Source organism: Bactrocera dorsalis, chromosome 5 (genome assembly GCF_023373825.1).
Source record: "Bactrocera dorsalis isolate Fly_Bdor chromosome 5, ASM2337382v1, whole genome shotgun sequence".
NCBI classification, from domain to species: Eukaryota; Metazoa; Arthropoda; class Insecta; order Diptera; family Tephritidae; genus Bactrocera; species Bactrocera dorsalis.
The window spans coordinates 40,277,482-40,302,873 of record NC_064307.1 but is presented as its reverse complement, the minus strand read 5'-3'; the positions used below and the strand labels follow the sequence as shown (position 1 = coordinate 40,302,873).

Sequence of the window (25,392 nt, the reverse complement as noted above, 5' to 3'; positions counted from 1 at the left end):
GACCAGAAATTAGCTGACAGGTGGCTGCTAGACACTGAGAATGTTTCCCTAAGCTTTTTTAAAATGAGAACATAGCTTTTATAAGTTTTTAATTGTTTAAAGTCGATTCTAGTGGTTTCTGGAAAAATATTAATAATAATGTTCTATGGTGTATTCGTCTGGTGAAGGGCGCTCGAAAAGGCTAAATTCGTTAAGAAGTTCGAATGTGTCCAAAGAGCGGCTCTCTTTGGTTTCTGTAAAGAGCTCTTCGTTAATCTTAACTTAAGGCTACCCTATCACTGTAGTGTTTTACGACAGTCATGCCTGCTATTAAGGTGGTAGATCATGATAATGAAGATCAGAATCATTTGGATGCCCGATCATAGCGGTATCGCTGCTAACTGCAGAGCCGATGAGCGTGCCGAAGGGGTACCTTTGCATCGCTCACACCGGAATTTCAACGAGTTGAAACTTCATTTAGATCTTGCGCTGGACCACTGGAGCTCGCATGCGTTGCTCGACGACCCGCTCCTATGCGATTGCAAGATCCTTTTGGCCTAGAGTTGAGCAGAGGATATCTACTGGATTACTTGTCTTTAGCTAAATTTATCTTGCCTCATTCGTAGGTGCTTTTGTTGGATACTGTTCAAAAAGCGTTTATGGACCTCATATACTTTGCTCGATGACCCGCTCCTATGCGATTGCTAGATCCTTTCGATCTAGAGTCGAACACGGAAGATTTACTGGATTACTTTCCCTTTGAAAAGTTCGTGGATACAGTCCTATAAGCATTCATGCGGTAAAGCTAACAAGTTTGTCCCAAGTTATCAAAGTTTTATAAAGGGGTGGGGTGGAAGTACCCAGGCGCTTTCTATTGTCCAGTCTTTGCACGACTGAGGTTGAACATCTCGGCCGTCATATCTTTGGCGACCCAGAAGATATAGCCGAAACTGACATTAGCCTATAAATTTTTGATATGCTCAATTATAGAGGAGTCTTAGATACCAGAATGAGCCGGTATTCTAAGTTCTCCAAATAAGAACACTACTCGGATCGACCTACTAACTTAACCCTGGTCACTCCAACCTCTTTTTCATGAAGGGTCTGAACTCGGTATAGATCCTTGACTTCAACACATTATATCCGCGCCATAAACAAAAATATCTCTACCATTGCATAAGAGTACCAAGCTTGAATGCAATACTGCCAAAGTTTCGTTCACTGTCCTTCTTTCAGCATCTGATACATACGTCCATAAGCGCTAAGCAAGAAGCTGGACTCATTAAATAAGGCGTCGCAATGAACATTTTTACATATGAATATAATTTTTTTTTTTTTTTAGGCCTCGAACCATCGCACTACTAAACCGGTACCTAAATATTGGGCGACCATTGACCAAGAAATATTTTTTTGCTTTGTTGAAAGTTTGTTGAAATATTACTTAATTTTTTTCCTTCGTTCAATCATGAGTTTTATCCATGCATAATTTTTACTATTTTTTTTAATCTCTGAAACCCACGCAACCCTTTAAAGTACATCCGCAACCCCCAAAAAAGCAGTCGTAGGACCAACAACTCAATGTCAAAGTCAGAACATCTTGACTTTCCCCCGACCCACTTAATTTAAAGAAAATAAAGATCAAATTTAAATTTTTCATATCTGTTTTATTTATTATTTTTTAATTTTATTTTTTTATGCATTTATACTTTTTTTATTTTGGGATAAAATTTTCATATTGCAACTAAGTACTGCATTCCATTGCCATTACGCTGTCATTACATAATAAACATGCCTCACTATGAGCGCGTACGAATGCATGTATGTTTGGTTGTACAAATGTGAATTTTGTGGCCAAGTGCATGTAAGTATGTGTGTTAAGTATCAATGCATATATGTGTGTGTTAATGTGTGTTTTGTATGCGTAACGCTGCTCAAACAACATTCTAAAACTTTTGCCATTTTCCACAAATCAACAAACGAGCGCACGTCATACAACTGATAATAGCGCGCATTGTTGCTTATCAAACCGGCAGCCAATAAATATAATTATGTGTTTTTTTTCAACTTTCTTCCGTTTGCGATTTAAGCGATTTCACAATTTGATACAATTTGTCGCGAAATCCCGCTATTTCATGCGTTGCACTCAGTGCGCTCATTTGTTGCTCTTGTTGTTATTTTCACACATTTGCGCATTCGTCGTTTAGCTTTGCATTGCTAATGTAAAATGTAATTAAATTATAAGTACTACAATTACAATGGTACAATGCGTTGAATGCTCAACGGTATTTGCTTTCACATATTGTTTTATTACTATTTTATAATTTTCGTTTACTTATTGTATTAGTGTAATTATTTTTAATACATACTGCACGCTGCTTCGTTTATATATATATATAATTGTTTATGTATATAAGTGTGTTTGTATGTAATTGTGTACATACGTCTATTAATTACATTAAATTACAATCCATTACTTATCCACTTGCATTATGACTATAATTATTCACTTTTTCACATATTTTTTTGCAGTTTTTTAATTTTGCTGCTTTCTTTATTTGTTGCTGTTTTTTGTTTAACACATATACATACATAGTTAACTAATTGCTAATCACTTATTTAGTACTGCTACACGGTATGTTAAATAATGTAATCATTATTGTATTTAAGTAAGTGCTAAACGAAACACAAATTCTGTATACATGCGATTATTTACAATTTACAAAAAATATACATTTATGTTAATATCATTTTCCACTTGCTTTTGAAAAATGTGCGCTACACATGACGGTTTGTGGACCTTTCATTTTATAATTTTATTTTATATTTCAAAATTGTGCTGATTTTTTTTTTCAACTTTTAAGTTGTATATAAATTTATTTAATTTTTATAAATTTAGTTTGTTTTTTTTTTATTTAATAAATTATTTTACAAACGACAGGAACAAAAACGTTTTATGCTTAAAACAATACAAAACAACTTAAACGACTAAATATGTGTGTGCATGTGTGTTAAAGTATACACTGAAAAATAATTTGCTTCAAAATATTTAAAGTTTTTGTTTATTTTTTTTCCTTTCCGCGCTGTACATTGCTTTACTGCTCTTTGATATGTGTGCTGTCAGCGTGCAAAAATTAATCAAAAAAATTAATAAAATCAAATTAAAATTGTATTTTTATTGCATAATTGCTCACTGATTTGTAGTTTGTGTCTGAAATACTTTATTTTTTCGGTTTTTTTTTCTTTATTACACTGTAAAAATGCATTTAGCTTATTTAAGTATAAACACATTTTTCCACGGTTACTAAAGTGCTGCCTTTACATGATTTTTTCGTTCGGTGTATCGTGCTTTTTACAATTTCTTTTACTAACTGTTACTCTCTATAAGCTCTGTTGCATAAGTTTTATTTCTTTGAATTTTGTTTATTACTCCGGTGTACTATTTTAGGTTATTTTTTCTTTAAATGTATACAGCATATGGTTGCTGTTAATTTTCTGCCACCAAGTGTTATTTACATAGCAGCGAAAAAGAAGACAAAACAGAGTTCGTTCGACCAATGAAATGCCGAAAATGTCTAATGCTGTTAACTTAACATACATATTTTCATATACTTGCATATTTAGTTTTTTGTTTTTTTTGTTTGCTCTGCTAATCAAATACTTTTTTGGTGTAAACGTCTTCAAGTGGGCTGTACTCACCGCTTGCTCTCAATTAAAAATTATCAAATCACATGTAAATTATTGTCCGATAGTACAAATTCTCAATTTCGATGCGCCCACCTACAAACACTGCGTGCATGCGTGTTTGTGTGTGTGTATGTACAGACAGTCATATGCTGCTACTCACCACGCTCAGCCAATGCTCATACTCGTACGCTGTTATACGAATTACGGACGCAATGTCACTTTTGGCGCTTGTTGTTGCATATGCTGTTCGCGAAAGGCGATCAACGAACGAAAGGCGGACATTGGCGACGAAGCAGCTGCTGCTGCGGCCGCTGCTGCTGCTGGTATCACATGTGTCAGGGTGTGCGTATGCGTATGAGTATGTGTGTGTGTGAGTGCAGGCGCTGCAGCGCTAACCAGTAACATCGAAGTCGACGTAGCAGCTGTTGTTGACTGCGGCAGCGTTGCATTCACACCGGACAACATTGCTGGTGCTGTTGTTGTGTTTGTGTTAGCATTTGCCGCCGGCGACATTGGTGACACGGTCAACTGTCATGGTTTGCCCGGTGATAATTTACCCGAATTGGAGGAGTTCGATGAGGATGTAGAATTGCCCGAAATGGGACCCATATGATGTGCTTGTGATAGACTCATCGAAGTGGGTGGCTGCACAACATCGCAGCCAATCGATGATGATGTGCTGGAGGCGGATGGTGATGCGCCCGCTGGTGGTGGCACATGTTGTGGCGCGTGATGACTGCCGCTGGTGGTGAGACTGAGTGGCGCGAAGGGCGTGCCACCGGTGACGGCTGCCTTCCACAGCAACGGATTCATGCTGAGTCCATTGTGTGCCGCTAAGCTGGCGTTGAAATTACGCTGATGCTCGAGAAATTCCTGAGAGGGTCCGGTGAGACCGGCTGGGCCGTAAAAACCACGGTACAGATCGGGTCGCACGTAGGGTGAATAATTTGGTATACGCGCCGCCAAGGGTGACAATATCTTACCGGGTGAGGCATGTTGCGCGGGATGGCCGTAAAGTGCGGGATGTGTGGGTGGTAATTCGCCAAGACTGCTGCCAGGCAAACCGATACCGCCCGGTGGACTATCTTTCGCCGTTGAGTCTTTGCCATCCTTGGAAGCCATATCCGCTAGCGACCAAATGCGTGGTTTTGCTGCTAAACTGGCGCTTGTACTGCCGCCGCCAACATTGCCGGCGCCGCTCGCCGCCTGCAAAGAATTCTGTTGCGCCTGCTGATGTTGCTGCAACAATTGTTGTTGATGGTGATGGTAGGCGGCGATGTCGGGTGGCGAACCGGCCGGTGGGCGGAAGTGATGATGTAACGCGGCGGGATGAAAGAGTGGATGACCGCCGCCGGGCATACCCATGGGCCGATCATAAAGGTCAGGTGAGCCATTAGGTGAACCGGGACGCGAACCCGACCATTCGCTATTGTTGCTCTCACCAGGACGATCACTCAAGTCGCCTAAGCGATTCGAGCGATCTTTGTCATCGTTCGAGCCCAGACCAGAGTCTTTGGCATCTGTGTGGAGAAGAGCAGAAGGAAAGATACGGATTTTTTAATTAGTAAAAAATAGTAAGGTTTATAAAGTATAATGGGGGTGGTATAATGCATAAATGAAGGGGTGTAAAATATTGGTATTAGAAACTTTATTTTATCTTATATTCTAAAATTTCTCGCAACTTACCTAGCAAATCATTATCATCCGTGCTCTTATGATCGTCATCATCGATATTTGCATCATCGTCGTCAACGCGATTTCTCGGCTCCCACGTCATTTTATTCTCTTTTTTCAGTCTTCTTCTCGCATTCGCGAACCACGTCGACACCTGCGTTAACGTCATTTTCGTTATAATTGCCAACATGATTTTCTCCCCCTTCGTGGGGTAAGGGTTCTTTTTGTGTTCGTTCAACCAGGCCTTCAATGTTGAGGTGGTCTCGCGGGTGGCATTCTTGCGACGTGCTCCATTCAAGTCGACACCATAGCTGGAAAGAGAGAAAAGCGGAAAAAAGTTAAGACGCTGCGAGTTTAACGGGAACATACTCTACTATATATTACGTAATATACTTAGTTAACAGTTATTAGTCTGGCTGGCAGGGTTCTGTGTGCAACTGTGGGTTTTAATGTTGTCGACATGGCTGAGTGCAGGTGATTACAATTAAATATAATGCGGCATAAGGCGATTAAAAAATGTGCTGCGTGGCAAGTTACAAGCGTCTAACAGAAATTGCAAACATTTGTAGACAAGTGTGCTATAGAGGCAATAACAATGTTGCCACATTGGATAAAAATGTGTTAAGAAGGTGTAAGGTAAATGGTGTATTTTGAAAGCCGTTAAATGTAAGTATTTTTTATGCTATTTACAGTTGCAGAAGGCAACGGGAGCAGATTAAGACAGTGTGGCGCCTTGCCTTATTGGAAAATGAGACCATATAAAGTAACTGTTTAAGATTTGAGTATGCAAATATGCATTGTAAAGTTAAACATTTTATATAGTATTGTAAGTAATAGAAAATATTGCTGAAACTTATTAAAGTAGTTGTAGCAGATTTTAAAAAATAAACTTGCCACAACCCTTTATAATTAATAAGAAGGATATAAAACTTTCACATATTTTTTGTTATATGTATATGTATAATTGTTTAACTTGCCTTTTCGCAAACAGCGCAGCAATAATACAACAAAGCGAATGTAGAAACCAGCTGTTGCAAGCAGCGCCACTTGCGACGAAGACACATATGTACATACAAACTCATATGTGCTTTTATGTGAATTTGCAATTTTAAAACTTGTTTTGCCTTGCATTAACGGCAGCTTGTCGCTGCTACACTTATTAAATTACATATCAGCGAAAACAAAAACAAACACACACAACATTAAACATGCAACATACAACGTATAACATGATTCGCAACGATTTTTAACTGATTTTAAGCACAAAAAGGCGACACAAACCAACATAATGAGACACACAGGGCACAAACATATATACATACATACATATATATAATATGACCGTATGTGCTACATATTGTGAGCAACACTGGCAACTAGCAGCCGCGTGCCACACCTTAGGCGTGAAACTTGGCATCAGCGTTGGCGTACAAACCACAAAATTCGGTGGTGGCTGGCATGGCAGCCGCGACCAACATGGCGGTCAGCATTTACGCGCAATTTGTGGTCTTTTAATAGGCGCCGCGGCAAAAAAAAGTGCAATTAAATTGGAAAATATAGAAAAATAGTAACATAAAAGGAAAAATATTGCAGAAAAATCGGAAGATTAAAGAGAAAATTTTCAGAAATTATGTGTAAGAAGAGTTATGGCGCTCGATTGCTCTAAATTGATTGGTTTTGTGGCCATAGTAAATTCATATGTATGTAAGTATGTATGTTGAAATATATGTTTTCTTTTTATTGGCTGATTGCATTTTTTTCGGTTGCACCAAAATGAAGCAAAATTTGTAACAAAACACATATACTAATGCACACTCACATATACACATATACATATATGTATATGCATTTATAAATCGCCGCCTGCTTGTATGCCTTTCGGCTGATGGCGCACATTTGCTTTTTATAGCCTTTTGCGGTTTTGCTCACCACTGTGTTGGTCAATCAGCCAATTGTGGGCTGGGCGGCTTGCATAGCCGACGGCAAAACCACCATTCGCAATTTGCATGCCTACGCGCATTTATATCCGCACACATGCATATATGGATGATTGTACTTATTACTACAGTAACCATTGCTTGGGTGAGCACATATACACATATGTGTATCAATTTAACTTGCATGCTCGCTACATACAGATTTGGTGTTGCAACAATTTTCCAGCTTGTTGCAAGTCCCTGTTGTATGCGCATGTATGTTTGTTTAACGCTGTTATGGCTTTATTGGCTATGCTTCGACCGCATAATTGCTGTTGTAACATGAAAATGGGTTGCTACCGCGATGCTGTTGCTGTGCATTCAACCAGTAATGGCCATTTTTGTTGCAAGGTATTGTATTTTAGTTAGCAAAATTGAGTAGCAGATGCGGTGGCAAGTCAATGGGAGTGATATACATACATATGTTTTTGTATGATCAATTTATTTATTTTTCACATAGCTAGTGTGTTTTTTCAATTCCATAATATGTGATTATATGTAAAAATAAAGAGTGAATGAAATATTAAAGTGTAAAGCGAGAAAAAATGTACGCAAAGTCAGCGGAAAACCCATGTCTACTTGTACATATGTAACTAGTATACTTTTATAACTCTGTTTTAAAACTTGCAACTGACAGCAAAATTGGACGCATAGGCCTTAAAAGTGTGTTCTACATATGTATGTACATATATTTTCGCTGCCTAGTGTTCACTGGCATTAAAGAAACACCTGCACGCAACCGGCCAAAATTGGGGGCGCACTCAGGGCTGATGACTTGATTGCTCAAACGTTATTGTCACATACATTTGTATGTATATGCATATTTAGTTGTTGTTGTACGCGCAGTTACTTGTAAATCACTGCGCAAACTTGCTACTACTGTATACAAAGATATATGTCTTTATTAATCTTTTTACAGCTGTTTCACACAGGTGTTACTTGTGTTGCGACATGCGTCTGCGGGCTAAGCCTTTGTTTATTAATTTTTAAATGCAAATAGCATTTCTGATTAGCAAAAATTGTGTTGACACCTGACAGGAAAACGTCCAAGCTTAATTTAGCACATATAATTACACAAAAAAAAGACAATAAATGTTAACATTATTTGCAACGAACGCTTCATAAATAAAAAAAAAAAATGATTTCTATACAGGAATTTGAGTTTGATCGAACGTTTTGTATGGCAGCTGCAGGCTATATTAGTCTGATCTTCGAGAAGTTTGTAATGCTGTGTTAGACAATAATTCTTGGAAATTTTCGTGAAGTTATCTTGTCAAATCAAAATGTTTTCCATATAAGCACTTGATTTTCAGCGGGCGGTTTGTATGGTAGCTATATGCAATAGTTGTCCGAACTGAAAAATTTCGTCGTGGATTGTATTATTGCTTGAGAAAATAATCCTTACTAAAGTTTGTGAAGTTATCTTGAAAAATAAAAATGTTTTCTATACAAGCACTTAATTCGGATCGATCAGTTTGTATGGCAACTATATGCTACAGTGATTCGAACTGAAAAATTTCTTCGTGGTTTATATTATTGCCTATGAAAATAATATCTACCAAATTTTGTGAAGCTAGCTTGTCAAATAAAAATGTTTTCCATACAAGCACTTGATTTGGATCGGTCAGTTTGTATGACAGCTATATGCTATAGTGGTCCAATAACCACGGTTATGACAAATAAGTAGCATCTTAGTGAGGAAAGCATGTGTGCAAAATTTCAGATCGATATCTCCAGAACTTTAGAGACTAGGTAGCATATATAGAGACACACGATCATGGCCAAATCGACTCAGCTTGATATACTGAAGAATTATATACATTGTAGAGTCTTCGAACATTCTTTTTGAGTGTTTTAAACTTTGTGACAAACAAAATATACCCCTTCCAAGGTACAAAAATATATATTTATATATGTTGCAAGCTTACTTTTGCTATAAACTGCTACCTGTATGCTGATATATTTAAACTTTGGCGCTTAAAAATGCAATCACCGCTTGCCAACATTTACTAAACTTGTACACAACAAGTCACGTAAGTGAGCTTTCCGTAGAATGCATATTGTTTGAAAGGAAATTAATTTAGTTTCAATATAATTTTGTTGGCACAATCATTTCCGGCCGAAACAAAATATTATAAATTTTTATGTATTTAAGTTTATTTTATTCGCATGCGGAAATACATCAAAATATATATACATATGTGAATTTTATATATATGAGTATACTGTATATAGTATATAGTATATCTGCATATAAATATACATATGTATGTATATACATATGTTCGTCTGTATGCTGATTTGTAGCGCTTCGCGCATTTGCATTACGTGACGGGATGTTTACAATTGTCTAATTGACGTCTGTTGAGGTGTGAATTGGTGTCAAGTGAAATGTAGAAATCTTCTAACTATGCACAGGCATTGTAATTTTCAATTTATTATAATATTACATGCATGCTTATGGAAAAATTTGTAGTTTCTACTTTATTTATCGCATTGCATTTAATAAATCAATTATTGTTTTTTATGTATTTTTTCATATTCCATAACTTAACCAAGTAATTATGTGATATATTTATGTTAGCGCAAATGCATGTATGCAACGCCTGTGTGATTCTACTCCTGGCCAGTGATTTAAGGTATGCATTATAAATCGCCTGGTTGCATATACGAGTACATATTTGTTGTTGATGTTTTTTTTTCTTTTTGGCATTTTGCTTCTGCTGCTCCACTTGATTTGTTACTCTGTTTGTAATCCATCAACATCTTTACGAGCTTGTGCTGTGTGTTGCGCGGCTTGTACGTACGTCAATTGCATTTTACGCGCATTGAATTAAGCCGCTGCAGCCACTTCAGCCATGCAACACACACTTCGATTTGTACAAATGCTCGCGTGATATTGTTGAATTTTTATTTAAATTGATTTTTATAAATCGGCACACATGCATACATAAATATATACATACAAATCTACATACATATAAATATGCTTTCCGCTACTTTTATCAACATGCTTGCCACTGCCTGCAGCGCTATGCTTCTGCATTGCCGTTGCTGGCCGCATCAGCCATGCCGATCACGCAGCTCCAAGCAACAACAATGCGCGCCTCAGCATATGTGTTATAAAATATGCATTTATATTAATGCATGTATGCATGTGTGCGTGTGCGTGTATTAATGCGCTGTTATAGACGATTGCCAATGCAGTTAGTCACTTGGCGGCAGGAAATATACATAGCTGCTGCAAAAAAGCCAATAACAACAACAAAAGCATTTGCACGTGCGCCAAGCGCGTTCTGTTTTTGAGTGCCCGCTGCTGACGGTGTGGAGCGCTAATGCAGCTATGTAACTGCTCATGTAGACCGCCTACGCGTGCTTCCTTACATTAATTGCATGCGTTTTTAAATATTTAATTTCATATGAGCTACTTGCAAGCAAACAAACATGCATGTATACATACATACATACACACATACATAGAAACACATGCATTTATGTATAAATGTACTACAAATCTTCAAGGTAAAATTTTCAAGTTTTCGCATTTTTATTTTCACTCTATGCGCTTTCGCATTTTGCTGCGTATTTTCTTTGCTAAACACTCATGGCATTAATCTTATACTATGTAGATATGTATGTGTATAGTAATTTTTGTTTAATTGTATATTCTGCATTTAAGCTTATCGACAAATTACTGGCGCTGCAAATCGCCTGTGTGTGCGTGGCAAAGAACGTCGCTGGCATGGCGACAAGACAGCTGTGGGTGGTTGGTTGGCGATGCGTAGGCGCGCATGCGCAATTGTTCACCGCACACCAAACGTAATCGTAATTCAACATATTTAAGCATTTTATATTATTTCTCTTTGTTTGTGCGGATTTCTACGATTTTTATCTACTGGCGCCGTCTACTGAAAATATGCCGCTTGGCTTGTTCACTTTTCGATCGTAAAAAAAAAACTTGTTAGCGGCGGCATTTGTAGCAGTTAATGTCTTTATTTTTATGTTATTTGAATGCGCATAATTACATTTACGTATTTATCGATAATTGACATGTATCTATGTGGAGCTTTGTTTGGCGGTATAATAAGACAAAAATATTGAAAAAAATTACGACAATATATTAGATAAATTTAAGGAGAAATAACGGTAAAGAAGGAGAAAAAAAGTTAACTGCGGCTCCAATGCAGCTTACTTATTATACACAGCTGTATTAAAGCTTAAAAGGTTATAAGAAGACCTTTATCTTAATGTTGATCAGCCAGTTTATATGGCAACTATATGCTATAGTGACCCGATCTCAACAATTTCTCTAAATATTATATTGTTACTGCTGTCATTTATCCGTGCCAAATTTAGTGAATACATATATCTCGTCAAATGAAAAAGTTTTCCATACAAGCACTTGATCCCGTGTTTCCAGTTTGTATGGCAACTATATGCTATAATGATCCGATCTGCACAATTTCCTCGGATAATACACCTCTGCCTTAAACAATAATTTAGGCGAAATTTCACGAAGAAACCATATGTAATAAAAAAGTTTTCCATACAAGCACTTGACGGCGATCGTGCAGTTTGTATGGCCGCTATATGCTATAGTATTCCGATAACGGCGATTTCGATAAATGTGTAAGTTCTCAAAGAGGAAATGCTGTAAGCAAAATTTCAGTTCGATATCTCAAACACTACAAAATTCGTGACACATTTAATACACTCTATTCAGAGTATAATACATTTGAGTATGTATTTGTGGACACATTATTAAACATATATATTTACATACTTATGTACATACATAATATACAATATTAATGCAGCGGGTTTGCTGGTATATATGTATCTACATATTAATGCAGTACCACCCCTCCATCCATCATGCAACGTTAATTTTCAACATTTTTCTCGACACCGCCTGTCAGCCTGAGCTTATTAAGATTTACAGTCTTAAAACAATAAAATCATCTGCTCAAATTTCCCGCTAAATATTCAAACCCTACATATAGTACATATTCATTTAAATTTGTACATATAGTATATTGCAACAAATGGGTCTTGCCACACAACCAATAAGGGATGCTCTACACTTACTACATTTGTCACCCGCTAAAGCTGCTTGCCAGCGCCAGTATATTTATGCATTAAAAGCAAAATGTTGTCACTCAATTTGTACCCATCGCGTTATTAAGTCGGGAGTTGGGCGTATGCTCTTGGTGTAAGCGGCACATACATACATATGTAAGTATCCCAACGGCTGGCAGTGCATTGATTTATTTAATTGAAAGATGTCACTGGTAAAAGTCTACTATTTTCATTTCCATGCTGGCTTTGCTTGTTGCCTTAGCAGTAAATAAATAACATTTAAGCGAGACTAAAAGTTTGGGTTCGTGAAAAGTGGGCGTTTTTTATTGTCATTGCCGCCTGTATATAATTTTTTGTCCATATGTATGTAGATATTTTTATATTTTTAAGAGTGATCTATTAATTTGTCATATGCACGAGTTCTGTAGGGCTCGCGACACTAATACAAATTTTGTTTTAACGCCGCATGGGGTTTTTAATAACGGTATATCTTAATTAAAATCTGAGAATTTCGATTTAAATGCATAGTTAGGCTGCCAAATATCTCATTCATAATCAAATAAAATATATAATAACCTAACATGGCTAATGCCTCGTCACTACATCATAATTTAACTTCATAATTCACCTTAAATTTTACCAAAACTATATATTAATTAAGTAGTTTAAATAATTTTTAATTTATTTTTTTTCCGAAAAAATTTTTCAAAATTAAAAAAAAAAAATTCGGAAATTTTTAAGGAAAAAAATTTAAAAAAAAATTCAGAAATTTTTCACGCAATTTTTTTTTTTTAATTTAAAAAACAATTCTTCAGAATATTTTCATGAAAATTCCTGAAATTATTTCTTTTTTAAATTTTCAAAAACTTGTTTGAAAATTTTTTTTTTACTAAATTTTCTAATTTTTCAATTTTTTTTTCTCTTTCTTTTTAAATTTTTCTGAACTCACCTATTAAATGGATAGCCGAATGCTGCATCGTAGGGATGATACACCGATGGATAGGGCCATGGCGCACCGCTAGCTACCAAATTCTCTTTCAAATCCAAACCAGCCTGCAACAACAAAAGAAGATTATTAATTATTTTTAATAGCGTAAAGGAATTATAAGAATTTCTTTAGTATTATACTAAAATAACATACAATACATAATCAAAGAGACACACGCGAATTATCAAACCAAAGAAACACTAAATAATTAGCAATAAAAATATTTAGCAGCGATAAGCCATTTCTAGCTTACGCATTTCATTCATAACAAAAAACATAAATAAAACACAAAAAATGTACATAAAATCGCATATTTTGTGGTTTTCATTGTTTATAATATTTTCGAATATTTATTTTGAAAACCTTGATCTCAACACACGAAAGTATCATGTTTAACAAATTAACACATTTTCGTGCTGATTACCTATTACGTACAATAAGTTATTGAGAAGCGCAGCAGAAGTATTTTGATACACATTAGTACTATGTGTTTAACAAATTTAATATATGTGTGTATACATATTAGGGTGAGCCAAAAAAAATTTTTTTTATGCATTTTCCTTTAGATACAATGAAAATAACTACCGAAATGATGAAAAAGAATTATAGTGAAATTTGTGCTTTTAATATTCATACAATTAGGGTGGTTCTATATAGATAATACAGAATACTTTAAATTTTTTTTGGGTTATTAATGCATTTGAACAATATATTGTATAGTCAAAATGAAAGATTAAAACTTTTTAGGGGGTTATACAATTACAAAAGATCGATTTGTTTTGCTAACTCTACTCGTTCAAAAGTTATTCAAGATCAAAAGATTAAAACTTTTTAGGGGGTTATAGAATTACAAAAGATCGATTTGTTTTGCTAACTCTACTCGTTCAAAAGTTATTCAAGATCAAACTCCAACCTTCCAAAGTAAGATAAAATTTCTATTTTTTTCACAAAATAAGGCCTCAGAATCATAAAATATTTTATATTTTTGACTTTTGTTGTTTCTATACCATAAATACACAGACATTATGTTTTATATGTATCAAAATTGAAAAATGCAGTTAATAAACATTTATAGATTAAGTCGCAAGTATTATAAGGATTAAAAATTTCATTATGTTATACAATTTGTGACACTTCTTACGGTATTTGAGAAAAAAAAAATTAAATAGTTACAAAAAAAAAAATTTTTTTGGTTACACCCTAATGCATTTATAAATGTACAATATATAGATAAATTTACATATTGAAAGATTATAAATTTTAATTTGTTACACAATTTTTGAAATTTCTTACGGTATAAAAAAAATATTTGTCCCACCTTAATGCATTTATACATGTACAATATATAGATTAGTTTACGTATTGCACACAACGCGTATTAGCAGCGCTTAGAACAGCGTCGATTGCGTCAGTGGCCGATAGTGGGGGGCACTGGTGCTACATTGTTGCATGCGTCATTCGCTTGACCCCCATAAATATGACAAGAATATATTGGCGCGACTGTCAAAAGTGTATGATTATATTTTCTTTTGATTTGATTTGGTTTGATATTATGCCATTCACTGCAAAGAGCGGATTTTTATAGATCTACCATAGACTTACATACGTATATATGTATGTATATACCTTAAGTACGTATATATGTACATATGTATTAATGTACAAATATTTATAATTATACAATTTTATAGAAATAATATTGAATGGCATCAAACGGTGGGGCGCGTACACTCGGCAAGTGATAATTGAAATAAAATAATGAGTACATAAATTCTAACAAGCCAATTAACCACACACTTGTTATTTGCTGCCCCGCAATTAGGCGGCAAAGGGCGCAGCGCGCAACGCGGCACTGTTGTAAGATTTGTTAAGACAAGCTTTTTGTGTAAATAACAATAAATTTATTGAAATATATGTTAATTTCATTGTACTTGCGCAATTATCGCTTTATAGTGACACTTATGTCTGCTGTTGTTGTCTAATTGAACAATACATTTATATGTACGTGTGTATGCATTTGCTGATTATAATTTCACAAAAGTAACAAATTAATTACTGCGCACCACAAAAGGCGCAATTTTCTTTGAATGAGAATTAGTAGATTGTCTTATTAATAAACACTTAGTTGTATAACAAACGGAAAGACAAGCACACAGCCGCTTGTGTCATAAGACGGCTTGTGCGTTGGCGCTGCTGATAACAATAGACATTGTGTTAATTGACATTTGGCGCAAGGAAATAAAAAATATAAATATTAGAAAAAAAAACAATTCAACGAAAAGATGGACGTTGATGTAATTTTCGCTTAATTAATTGTTAAAAATAATTAAAATTATTAAATTATTCAAAATAATTAATGAGGGGAGTGTTCTAGGTTAGAAGCTTGAATTTTGGACATTTATTGAATTAATATTTATTTAAGATTTTTAACTATAGAGGAAAAAAATCATGTTCTTATTGTCAAGATAGCCACTACTATGGCTACTTTTCGATTTTTTTTAGCGAACAATTCTAAGTTTTGAATTTTTAAACACTTCATCACTAATTCACTTAAAAGAAGTTCTCGTCTAAAATGAAGTAAAGCGCTTGACTGATTTTCTAATAAAAACTTAAAAAATAGTTTCGAGAAAAAGTTTAAATGTATGACTAAAGCGGCCGAGTTGCCTGCTCATAAAAATTGCTGCCATTTTTAAAATAAATTTATTATAAAAAAAATAAAGAGGCAAATTTCAATATTTCTAATGTTTTTTTTTAATTTTAACATTATACTACAGTTTTTTTTTCAATTTCTGTAACACTCCTTTCAAAAAAAAACTATAAAAAACTAATATTAAAAAAAAATAAGAGGCAAATTTCAATATTTCGAATGTTTTTTAATAAATTTTAACATTATAACATTTTTTTAAATTTCTGTAATACTCCACTAAAAAGAAAAAAACTTATTGCCAGGAAAATGAATGCAATATTTAAAATTCTCTCAAGCTTTATTAAAGCGATTCGCACATTCCCATTAACACACCCTTTAGACAATTCGCCAACAGCTGCGTTTTCTGCAGTGCGTGCGCAAAAGCGTGTAATCGTAACGTAACCAAAGGAGCAACAACAGCAAGCAAAATTAACAACACGTTGAACACATTTATTGCGTGATTTGATTTTAATGCGTTGATATAAATTTCACTCATGTAGTTGTTGTTGTTACCATTGCTACTACAACTGCTATTACGAACAAATGCAGCAGACAAAAAGCAAAAAGCCATGCAACAACCACTCAACGCGGCCCGAAGTGCATGCGTATAGCAGCAACAACATAAATTGTAGTGCCAACAATAACACAGGCAGCTAGAGTAACATAACAACAGCTACTGTTGCACGTCCTTCAAGCGACACGCGGTGTTGCAGCAATAAGCAGAGAAACGAAAAAACAATCAAAAAGCAACAAATAATAATATACTGCCTGCTGGCCTGCTGTTGGTGTTGAAGAATGTACAGCGCATGATGCAAGTTTGTTGTAGCCTCTTGAGACCTTTGCGCTGCTGGTCAGCCAGATAGCAACAACACTTGAGTCTGTATAACAGCAGCAACAACAACAAAATATGAAGTACTAAATACTCGAGTCTGTGATAAACATTAACAACTTTCGACATGTTGCTGCTGCTGCTGTTGCTTGGGTGCTGCGCTGCACTCTCTACCATGTTATTCTTTTGACAACAACAACAAACAATGTGCTGGTAATAATAACACTAACCTGGCGAAAAACATCAACAACAATGATCAGCAAGTTGAACAAATGTGGTATATTGTTGTATTATTGTTCTTTTTTTTCTTACTATCGCTGTTGTTGTTGTTTGTAAAAAATATTGTGTTACTTTGAAAGCGTACAGCTACTAAAAGTGCGCACACACACAAGCACACGCAAACACTTTTAAAACAACTAAAGCACACTTATGTTCGTTGACATGTTCGAGCTGCATATGAAATTGCTACCAGTATGTGGCAACGGTGGCATTAGCCGCACAGCAAACCCAACTTTTGTGGCTATAGATCGACACTGCTAGATATTCGCGCTTGCATTCAGAATTTATTTGCTGCAAATGTGATAAATTTCGCATAAATACTGCTTTGGCGGTTGTTGCTGCTTTGTGACTTGAACTTATGCCGGTATTGTTGGCACTTTGTTGTTATTGTGTTCACCACACAGCTTCTGCTACTCCGTATCGTATCGGATTTATGAATGAGCAGCCGCCGACAAGCTTGCAACATGCGTTTTGTATGTGCTTTTATAAATATATACATATGTATGTGTATGTGTCTATATGTATTTATGTATCTACAAATGTGTGTGCATGTGCGTAACAGTCGACACGCATTTCATTGTCGTTTCAAGTCTTTTACAGCTTTTTGTTTTGTCACTTTTCGCTCTTTTATTGCAATCGTTGCTGCTCTACATGAAATATTTTCTTGCGATTCGACACTTTCTTATTGCTTATAATTTTCTCACTTTTGATCTTTTAGCTACCTACGATTGCTGTTTATTACGAAAACATTTCAAATTAATTTATTTAAATAAATACCACTTCTCTGCTTTTCGCAGCTACAGCCTTCGCTCTCTACTCCAAACAACTGCATTGCCATTTGCATACAACCACTTCTGCAGTATTAGCATATTTCTGTTGTCTCCCTGCGTATGTATGTATGTTTTCTCATTCTTGTATGCTCAGATTACAGTTTTTGATATTTCTTAATTTTTTTGTTGCTATTATTGTGATCTCTGTTTTTTATTTCATTATTTAACTGCATTTTGCTCAACTCGCCGAAGTGCTGTTCGTTTGAGTGTTGCTTTTGCTGACGTCGTGTGCCGTTGTGTGGTCCAGCAGTGCTAATTTTGTTCTTGTTTAACACATATAACATTGATATGTACACTAAAAGGCTGTTAATGTTATTGGTGCTTCGTGTAAGTAAACAAATCTGGTCGGGCTTATCAGCGATTTGATTTGCAAACCGTATGAAATGGCGTACTTACGTAAATTATTGGCATGCAAGTGTTATTTGCACAAAAAAAAAACAACGACAACAAAAACAACGCAATAATAAAAAATATTTTAATTGTATTAAAATTGACTGCAGTGGTTAAAATGACAATAAATTTAACAGTTTGATGTAAAGTGTGAAGTATGAAAATACAGTTGTGCATATATTCATATACATACATATGTATTTGCTATATAAATACATATAGTATGTATGTACATATGTATGAATGTACCTTTAAGCTGAATACGAATGAATACTGATGTTTCAGGAAGTTTTTGTCATCTATCAGTTCATTGAATAAATGAAAAGATATTTCAGGACACTACCGAGGGGCGGCGGGAGTCGGGAAACTAGATATGGGATCGAATCAGTCACCATAGAGCAACAATCTTTAATGTAATTTTCTAAAAAAAAAATTTTTGAAATTTTCGATTTTTCTAAAATGATTATAGAATTTCAATTAGAATGGAGGGTTCCTCGTTGCTAAACAGCCGCTCATTGAGGTCATGGCATAAGTGCATGTTGCAAGAAGCGAATTTTCAGTTTCTTCACCAAGAATTTAGTTTTTGTCTGACAAAATTTTCAGATCACAACAACAAGCGTCAGACAAAATCGGCCGGAAATCAAAACTCGTTTTGCGCGAACACGGCCAGAATATGGAAAACTGACCAGACGAAGAAGAAGTGAAGTGTAAGCAGACAAATCCGTTGAACAGCGATCGGCCGACAATCGACAATTGTAAAACGCAGACGCAGACACAATTCACATTTACAGACTGTGTAACAGACTTAAACGAGATGCCACCAGTGCTGATAAGGTGCAAACTCAGCGCATTGAAATGCCAGTTGCACCAATGATGTTGCAATGGCACACCAATTCATTCAGTAAATGCCAGTATGCCCGTTGTGGAGTAGGTTTCTACAACAACAACAATAACAAAGCCAACAATGTTTTGCCAACTGTAATATTTACAACAACAAAAACGTATTTACTGTTTCGTTTGCGATTAGACGTTGCATTTTTGATGCGCCACACAGATATAGCGTCGGCATTGACGCTCATAGCAACGACATGTTGCAGACACATTTACAGGCTAAGCATTGCAGGCAAATTGTATGCACTGTAGTGTACTTGAGTGTGCATGGTTGTATGACACAAAACCAATGAGTGCCAGTGATTTGCTAAATGACTTGTAGTACTTGTAGTTTCGGTCAAATTGTTTTGTGTGTCAACTATTCAGTTTGCGGTGCATGCACCAATGCAACGACATACTCATGTTGTGCTGACGCCGCCACATGCTGTGCCACTTTAACCCAACGCTCATGTGACACGTTTGTTTATATACATACATATTTATATTTTGCGTCAAATATTTTCTCAAGTCCTTTGTTGTTGTTGCTGTATTAATGTCAATGTTTGCCTGCGTATTCGACTGCTTCGATTAACGACGGTGATAATAAAATGAGCAAATGTGTAGACAAAATAACTGTAAAAAATATTCTCAGCGCTGACACAATCTTGCGTGAAATAGTGAAATGTTTAACCAAACGACAAGCTGAAATTTTATTGGAAAATACAGCTATATCTTCATATATAAAATTGTACGCATTTTTCGTGTTGGTAAACGTTTAGTGTTTTACAAGCTTTAAGCATATTTTTCGTGCCTATCTCCGTCGAGCCCACATGGCCAACACTTCGCCTGCGAACGCAACAATGCTGGTCAAAAATGCTGCAATGCTTTGCTCACCTTGCCATTGTCAATGGCTTCTCTGGGGTTCATAAGTATGTACAAATGTACATATGTATGTATATTGCCTGCTGCGACTTGTCGATTTATATCTAAGTATTTATATGTTTTTTATTGGTGGTTTTCGAATGTGGCAATAAATGTGTACACGCATATTTTTATTTTTTTGTTTGCTAATATTTTTTTCTTACTTAGTTTCGTATTCTGTTAAAAAGTGAGAGGTGGTTTTAGTAAATAATAATGTATAGATATGTATGTATGTATATGTAATATCTGTAGATTAATATATTTACATATGTATATTAAATTAATTGTGTAACAAAAATAACATCACATTTAATGACTTTGTACTAATAAGCATAGTGCTCATAACACTAAAAACATTGGATAAGTTTTAGCACAAATAAAGTGTTTTTTTGATTTTGAGGCATTGTTTCATTTGAAGGATATAGAAATACAAAAAATTATTTTTTATGATTTAAGGTTGAACTTTAAAGTTTATCGACTCAGCAAAAACTCATACCCAATTTACTAATAGTTAAGCTCCCTTCCAGAACATAATTTCATTCTAAAATTCATTATAAATCTTAACAAGATTGACTCACGTCTTGACTCACCCTAATGTATTTAAAAATATTTTAGAGTTTTTGGTAAAAAAACTGCGTAAAATACATAATTAGAGTAGCTCTCATAAGTTCAAAATTATCAAAATGTCATCGTTATTATATACATATGTAAGTACATACTCAAAATATAATCAAATATCAATATTCGATCTTTATTATGTACATAATTGTATATATTTGGTCACCATAGATCTTTTAACCAAACCTACTTATGTATGTATAGTTCATTTCAAATTCTAGTTGCCGCCACAACTGTCTACCGTACCAATCATAGCATGAAATCTCACACACGAAGCCTAACATACGGCGAATTTTTACATAATAATAAAAACCTTCCCAAACCTTACGATAAAGCAGTAGAGAGCAACAGCAATAACGATGTATGTTAATTGCATTGCAAAATGCAGTAGTCTATACAAAAAGTTAACATAAACATTATGGGTGGGGTGCACAAAAGCCGACTGAGGCAAAAAACAGAAACACAAACTTTTGAATATAAACGAAAAAGATTTCCAATGAAAATTTTTAACCTACCAGAATAACATAACAAATCTATTTGGCCTTTTTGTTGCCAAAAAGTTATTCTATTTTATTGTAGTTTTTTTCTAGGGTTGTTTGGGTACCCTTGAGAGGACAAGTTGACAAATCAGTGCTATGCGCCGCAGAGCAAGAGCGGTGCACATATGTATAAAAACTTCATTTGGAGAAAATAAATGTATTATAGTTTTGGATATAATTTTGGGTAAAAATTTAGTAAAATTTTGGTTTTTGACACACACATATGTATGTATGTAGACACGAAAACTTAAAATAAAAACTTTTATTTTAAGAAATTGCATATATTGCAAAAAAATGCACAAATCCTTAACGCTAAATCCAACTCCAATTGATAATTGCATGTTCTTACATCCGCGCATCCCTGAAGGATAACACAGTTAACTCCTTTTGCAATACCCCGCCCACTACTCCAACCGCACTCAATTCAACTCATAAGAGACGCCCAGTTCAACTCGATTCGGCGCCTTGCATGCTCTCAAGTGCAACTGAAAAATTGAGAAGTGTAAAATTCACAAATTCTCTCACACAAACACACTCACGCCGCTAAAGTACGAATGAACGCTGCACTCGATGAGTGCCGCAAAAAAGTGTTGCAGAGAACTCAAGTACTCGTTGTTGAAAGAAATACGATTTGCTAGGAAAAATTAACAACACAACCCTTAAACAGTAACTATAAAGTTTGTAGTGTTGTTGTTGTTGCGGAAAGAAAAGTTTATACGTTGTTGATTTGTGAGCAACAATGACAAGTAGCAAGCACATTTATACAAACAAACTGATGCGAAATTAATACTGTTTGTTTGTGTGTAGGTTTATGCCACAACAACAATAATAACAACTACAAAACTACTCAATAACAAAAGTTATGCGTGCAAAGTGGATTTTTCGATAAACACAAGACAGCTAAGAGGGCGCCATTGGACGTACATTCGCACCCACTTGGCTGAATGAGGCAAATCACTCAGGCACTTGACATGTGCGTAGCATTGCTGCGCTGCAAGAAATTCGGTTTTATTTAGTTGGAATTTTGGAAAATGTTTTCATGCCACAAAAGCAATTTGATGGTGACTAAATAAACAAATGGGCGGTGTAATGTGTCAGTAATGAGTGCGAGCAATGCAATATCGCTGAGAAATGTGCATAGGCATGTACACACACACATATACATACATATGTACGTTCGTATATATAAAATAAATATGTAAATATAAAAATTTGTTTTCAAAATATTTTCATTCAAAAATCAATCAATTCCGCCCACTCTTAAAAGTACAAACTGGAACAATTTTTTGCTACTGACAAGCATGTCCTTACATCCTTTGCTTTTCACCCGAAATTTTATAAATATTATATGTATGTACATTTATTCCGCTGTCGCTTGCCACTTGCCTTTGTCGCTCGCCATGCCGCCATTCCCACCGTCGCCGCCGCCGCCTTGCAACATCTGCACTTATTTCCGATTTCAAGTGAGCTGTCATCCGCGTGTTGACAAATTTATTAATAAGGCAATAATAAGATGTGGCAAATATGCAACAACAACAAAAACCCCAAACAATAAAGCAAGTGTAACGCAAATGCGACAGTGACGGCGGTGCCTTTGAAATTCACCCCCAACAAAAACAAACCCGAGCGCGCACAATGATATCGGAAGACACGAAAAAGCCGCGAGTGTCAAGGGAAATTTCAATGTGTCTTATGGGTATTTTAGCATTTTAGCGGCACGTTCAACACGTACATACCGATAAACATTTGCGTATAAATACACAGCATGACATATGTGCGTTTTGTATGTATGTGTGTAGTGTGTGATTATGCGCGCATCTCCTTTGCGTGGCGGCAACAGCAACAGCAGCAAATGACAGCCACTTGACAGCCTGTGTCAAAGTAATGATTTCCCTGCGACAATTTGACACTTTTTCTCTTGCCACTGTGGCGTCTTCTTAAACATTTTGCTTATAGTATATTTTGTGTTTGTTGTTTTGCGCTGGCAGCGCGCTGGAAAAATTATACGCATTTAAAGGTGCGCTAGTTGGCTTCCTCGAAAAGGAAAGTCAATGCCGCATAAATGACTAATTACAGTTGGATGATTTATGCTGTGGAACGCGTTGGGGATGCGTGCTCTATGTACTTATATCTGTGTCGCTAACTAATTAGAGGCAGTGAGCCACGTCCGCGTTGCAGCTACATATTTACGTATGTATGTATATCCTTTATACAAGTGAGTTGTCATTTTGGTAATCAGCAGTCGGCAGATGCCAAGCGTAGCGTGTCTACAGCTGTCAACTGAATTTAACAGCTGTTATGTCAACGGTGGAGTGCGATATTATTGGGGGCAATATTAAAGCTTTTAAAGATTTATATTAAATTGGTGTGAATATAAGATTTAGTTTGTTCTTTAGGTTAATGTATTTGATCGTAGGGTCATATTTCGAATTAATATAGTTTAAGGGGTTAATACCTGTTTGAAAGTCAGAAAAAACGATCTTTTTGACTTTTTTTAATGAAATAAAATAAAAAAAAAATATTTTAAAACTAGATAAAATAATCTAATATTCACAAAATTTAATCTACGTACTTCAACAATGCGTGAATTTGAAAAATTTTGAATTCCCTAGTTCCGTCGCCGGCCTCCATGCCTGCTAACTAGCGAAGAGGAAGACTTTTCTACTTAAAATCTCAATTTTAAAAACCAAACAAACTTACTACTAGTAAATATGGAAACATTTTTTATTTGAAAATATCCATGCGTCCCAAAAATAAACCGTGATTTTATGAAAAAATGATTTTTCACCTTAAATTGACCAAAAAAAATCAAATTTTCATCAAAATCGTTTCCCAACAAAAAGCAGTTTTTTGTGAAAAAAATTATAGAGGGACATAAAAAATGTAAATTATTGTTAAAACTCTCATTTTTTTATTACTAGAAAAATATATCTGAAAACGTCGTGAGAAAATTTTAAGTCAAATGGTTAAGCCTTTTTGAGGTATACTCAAAGACTATGACTACCCCAAGTTAACAAAACTCTTACAAATACGGAGCTGTCTCCGAAACTATTTGACTGATCACTTAATTTTCAATAAATTTTCGAAAAATATTCTCAAATACATTTGCAATCGATATATGTATAAGCAAAAATAAAAATCTATTTTTTGAAATTGACAAGTGAATTACAGCCGATTAAGTGTCCAAAACTCCTATTTTCAAGTGAACAATATTTTAAGTACAAAAAAATAATTTTCAGGACTTTAAAGATATATGTATGTATGGCCGTGATTGAATGATTGAAGACTCTAAACGTTACAAAAAAATGTTTATATTTTAAAATGTTGTGAGAAAATGTGTTAATATCGATTTTCATGAAAATTGCGCTTTTTTACGAAAATATTTATAAATAATTTTTGACCTCAAACTTTAGCTATTATATCCAATATACATGCCTTTATGCCCAATAATATATTATATTTTATAATTATACTGCTAATCGATTGTTGAAAACCGAAACGCCAAAAAAAAATCGAAAACTGCTTTCTAAACTCATAAATATATTCGCGATCACGGCAAATTATAATTGGAGCGTGAACTAATATTTCTCCCCTCTCCATATAACTACTAAACAAATAACTTTAATGTTTACATTTATAATATTATTGCATATACATATTTATAGCACAAGTAGGTATATACATATGAGTGTTTATATATAATATCTACTTTGTGCATATATTAGACGATAGATAATTTTGTGCGATTTGCGGCATTATTTATTATTCACAATTAAGCTTCGAACTAATCGCCATGTTGTTAATATACAATTTAAAACCGCAAATGGCATGGTTCAGCGCATTAACATGAGCGAGAAACTGATCATGTTAGCACAAAGCGGCGACAAACACCCCCGAACCATATTGAGTGCTATTTGATAAGTAGTAAGCATTAGTATTAGCATGCAGCCACCAGACAGACATTAGTTCACAGCGGGTTATAAGCAGGTTTCTTTTTTATAAATCGAATTAATTTCTGCACCTACATACAGCTTAGAAATATGTATATGT

General features: G+C 35.0%; 1 protein-coding gene across 2 annotated transcripts in view; it reads right to left on the bottom strand.

Moving 5' to 3' along the window:
- Positions 1-1,612: 1,612 nt before the first annotated feature.
- Positions 1,613-25,392, bottom strand: part of LOC105232853 (homeobox protein araucan) — a 168,746-nt gene continuing 144,966 nt past the window's right edge. For both annotated transcript variants that reach the window (XM_049457337.1, XM_011214730.4), the window contains exons 3-5: positions 13,342-13,445; positions 5,350-5,648; positions 1,613-5,183 (exon numbers count right to left, since the gene is read on the bottom strand). In XM_049457337.1, coding sequence (XP_049313294.1) covers positions 4,195-5,183; positions 5,350-5,648; positions 13,342-13,445 — 1,392 coding nt within the window. In that variant the 3' untranslated portion in view covers positions 1,613-4,194. The remainder of the gene's footprint in view (positions 5,184-5,349; positions 5,649-13,341; positions 13,446-25,392) is intronic.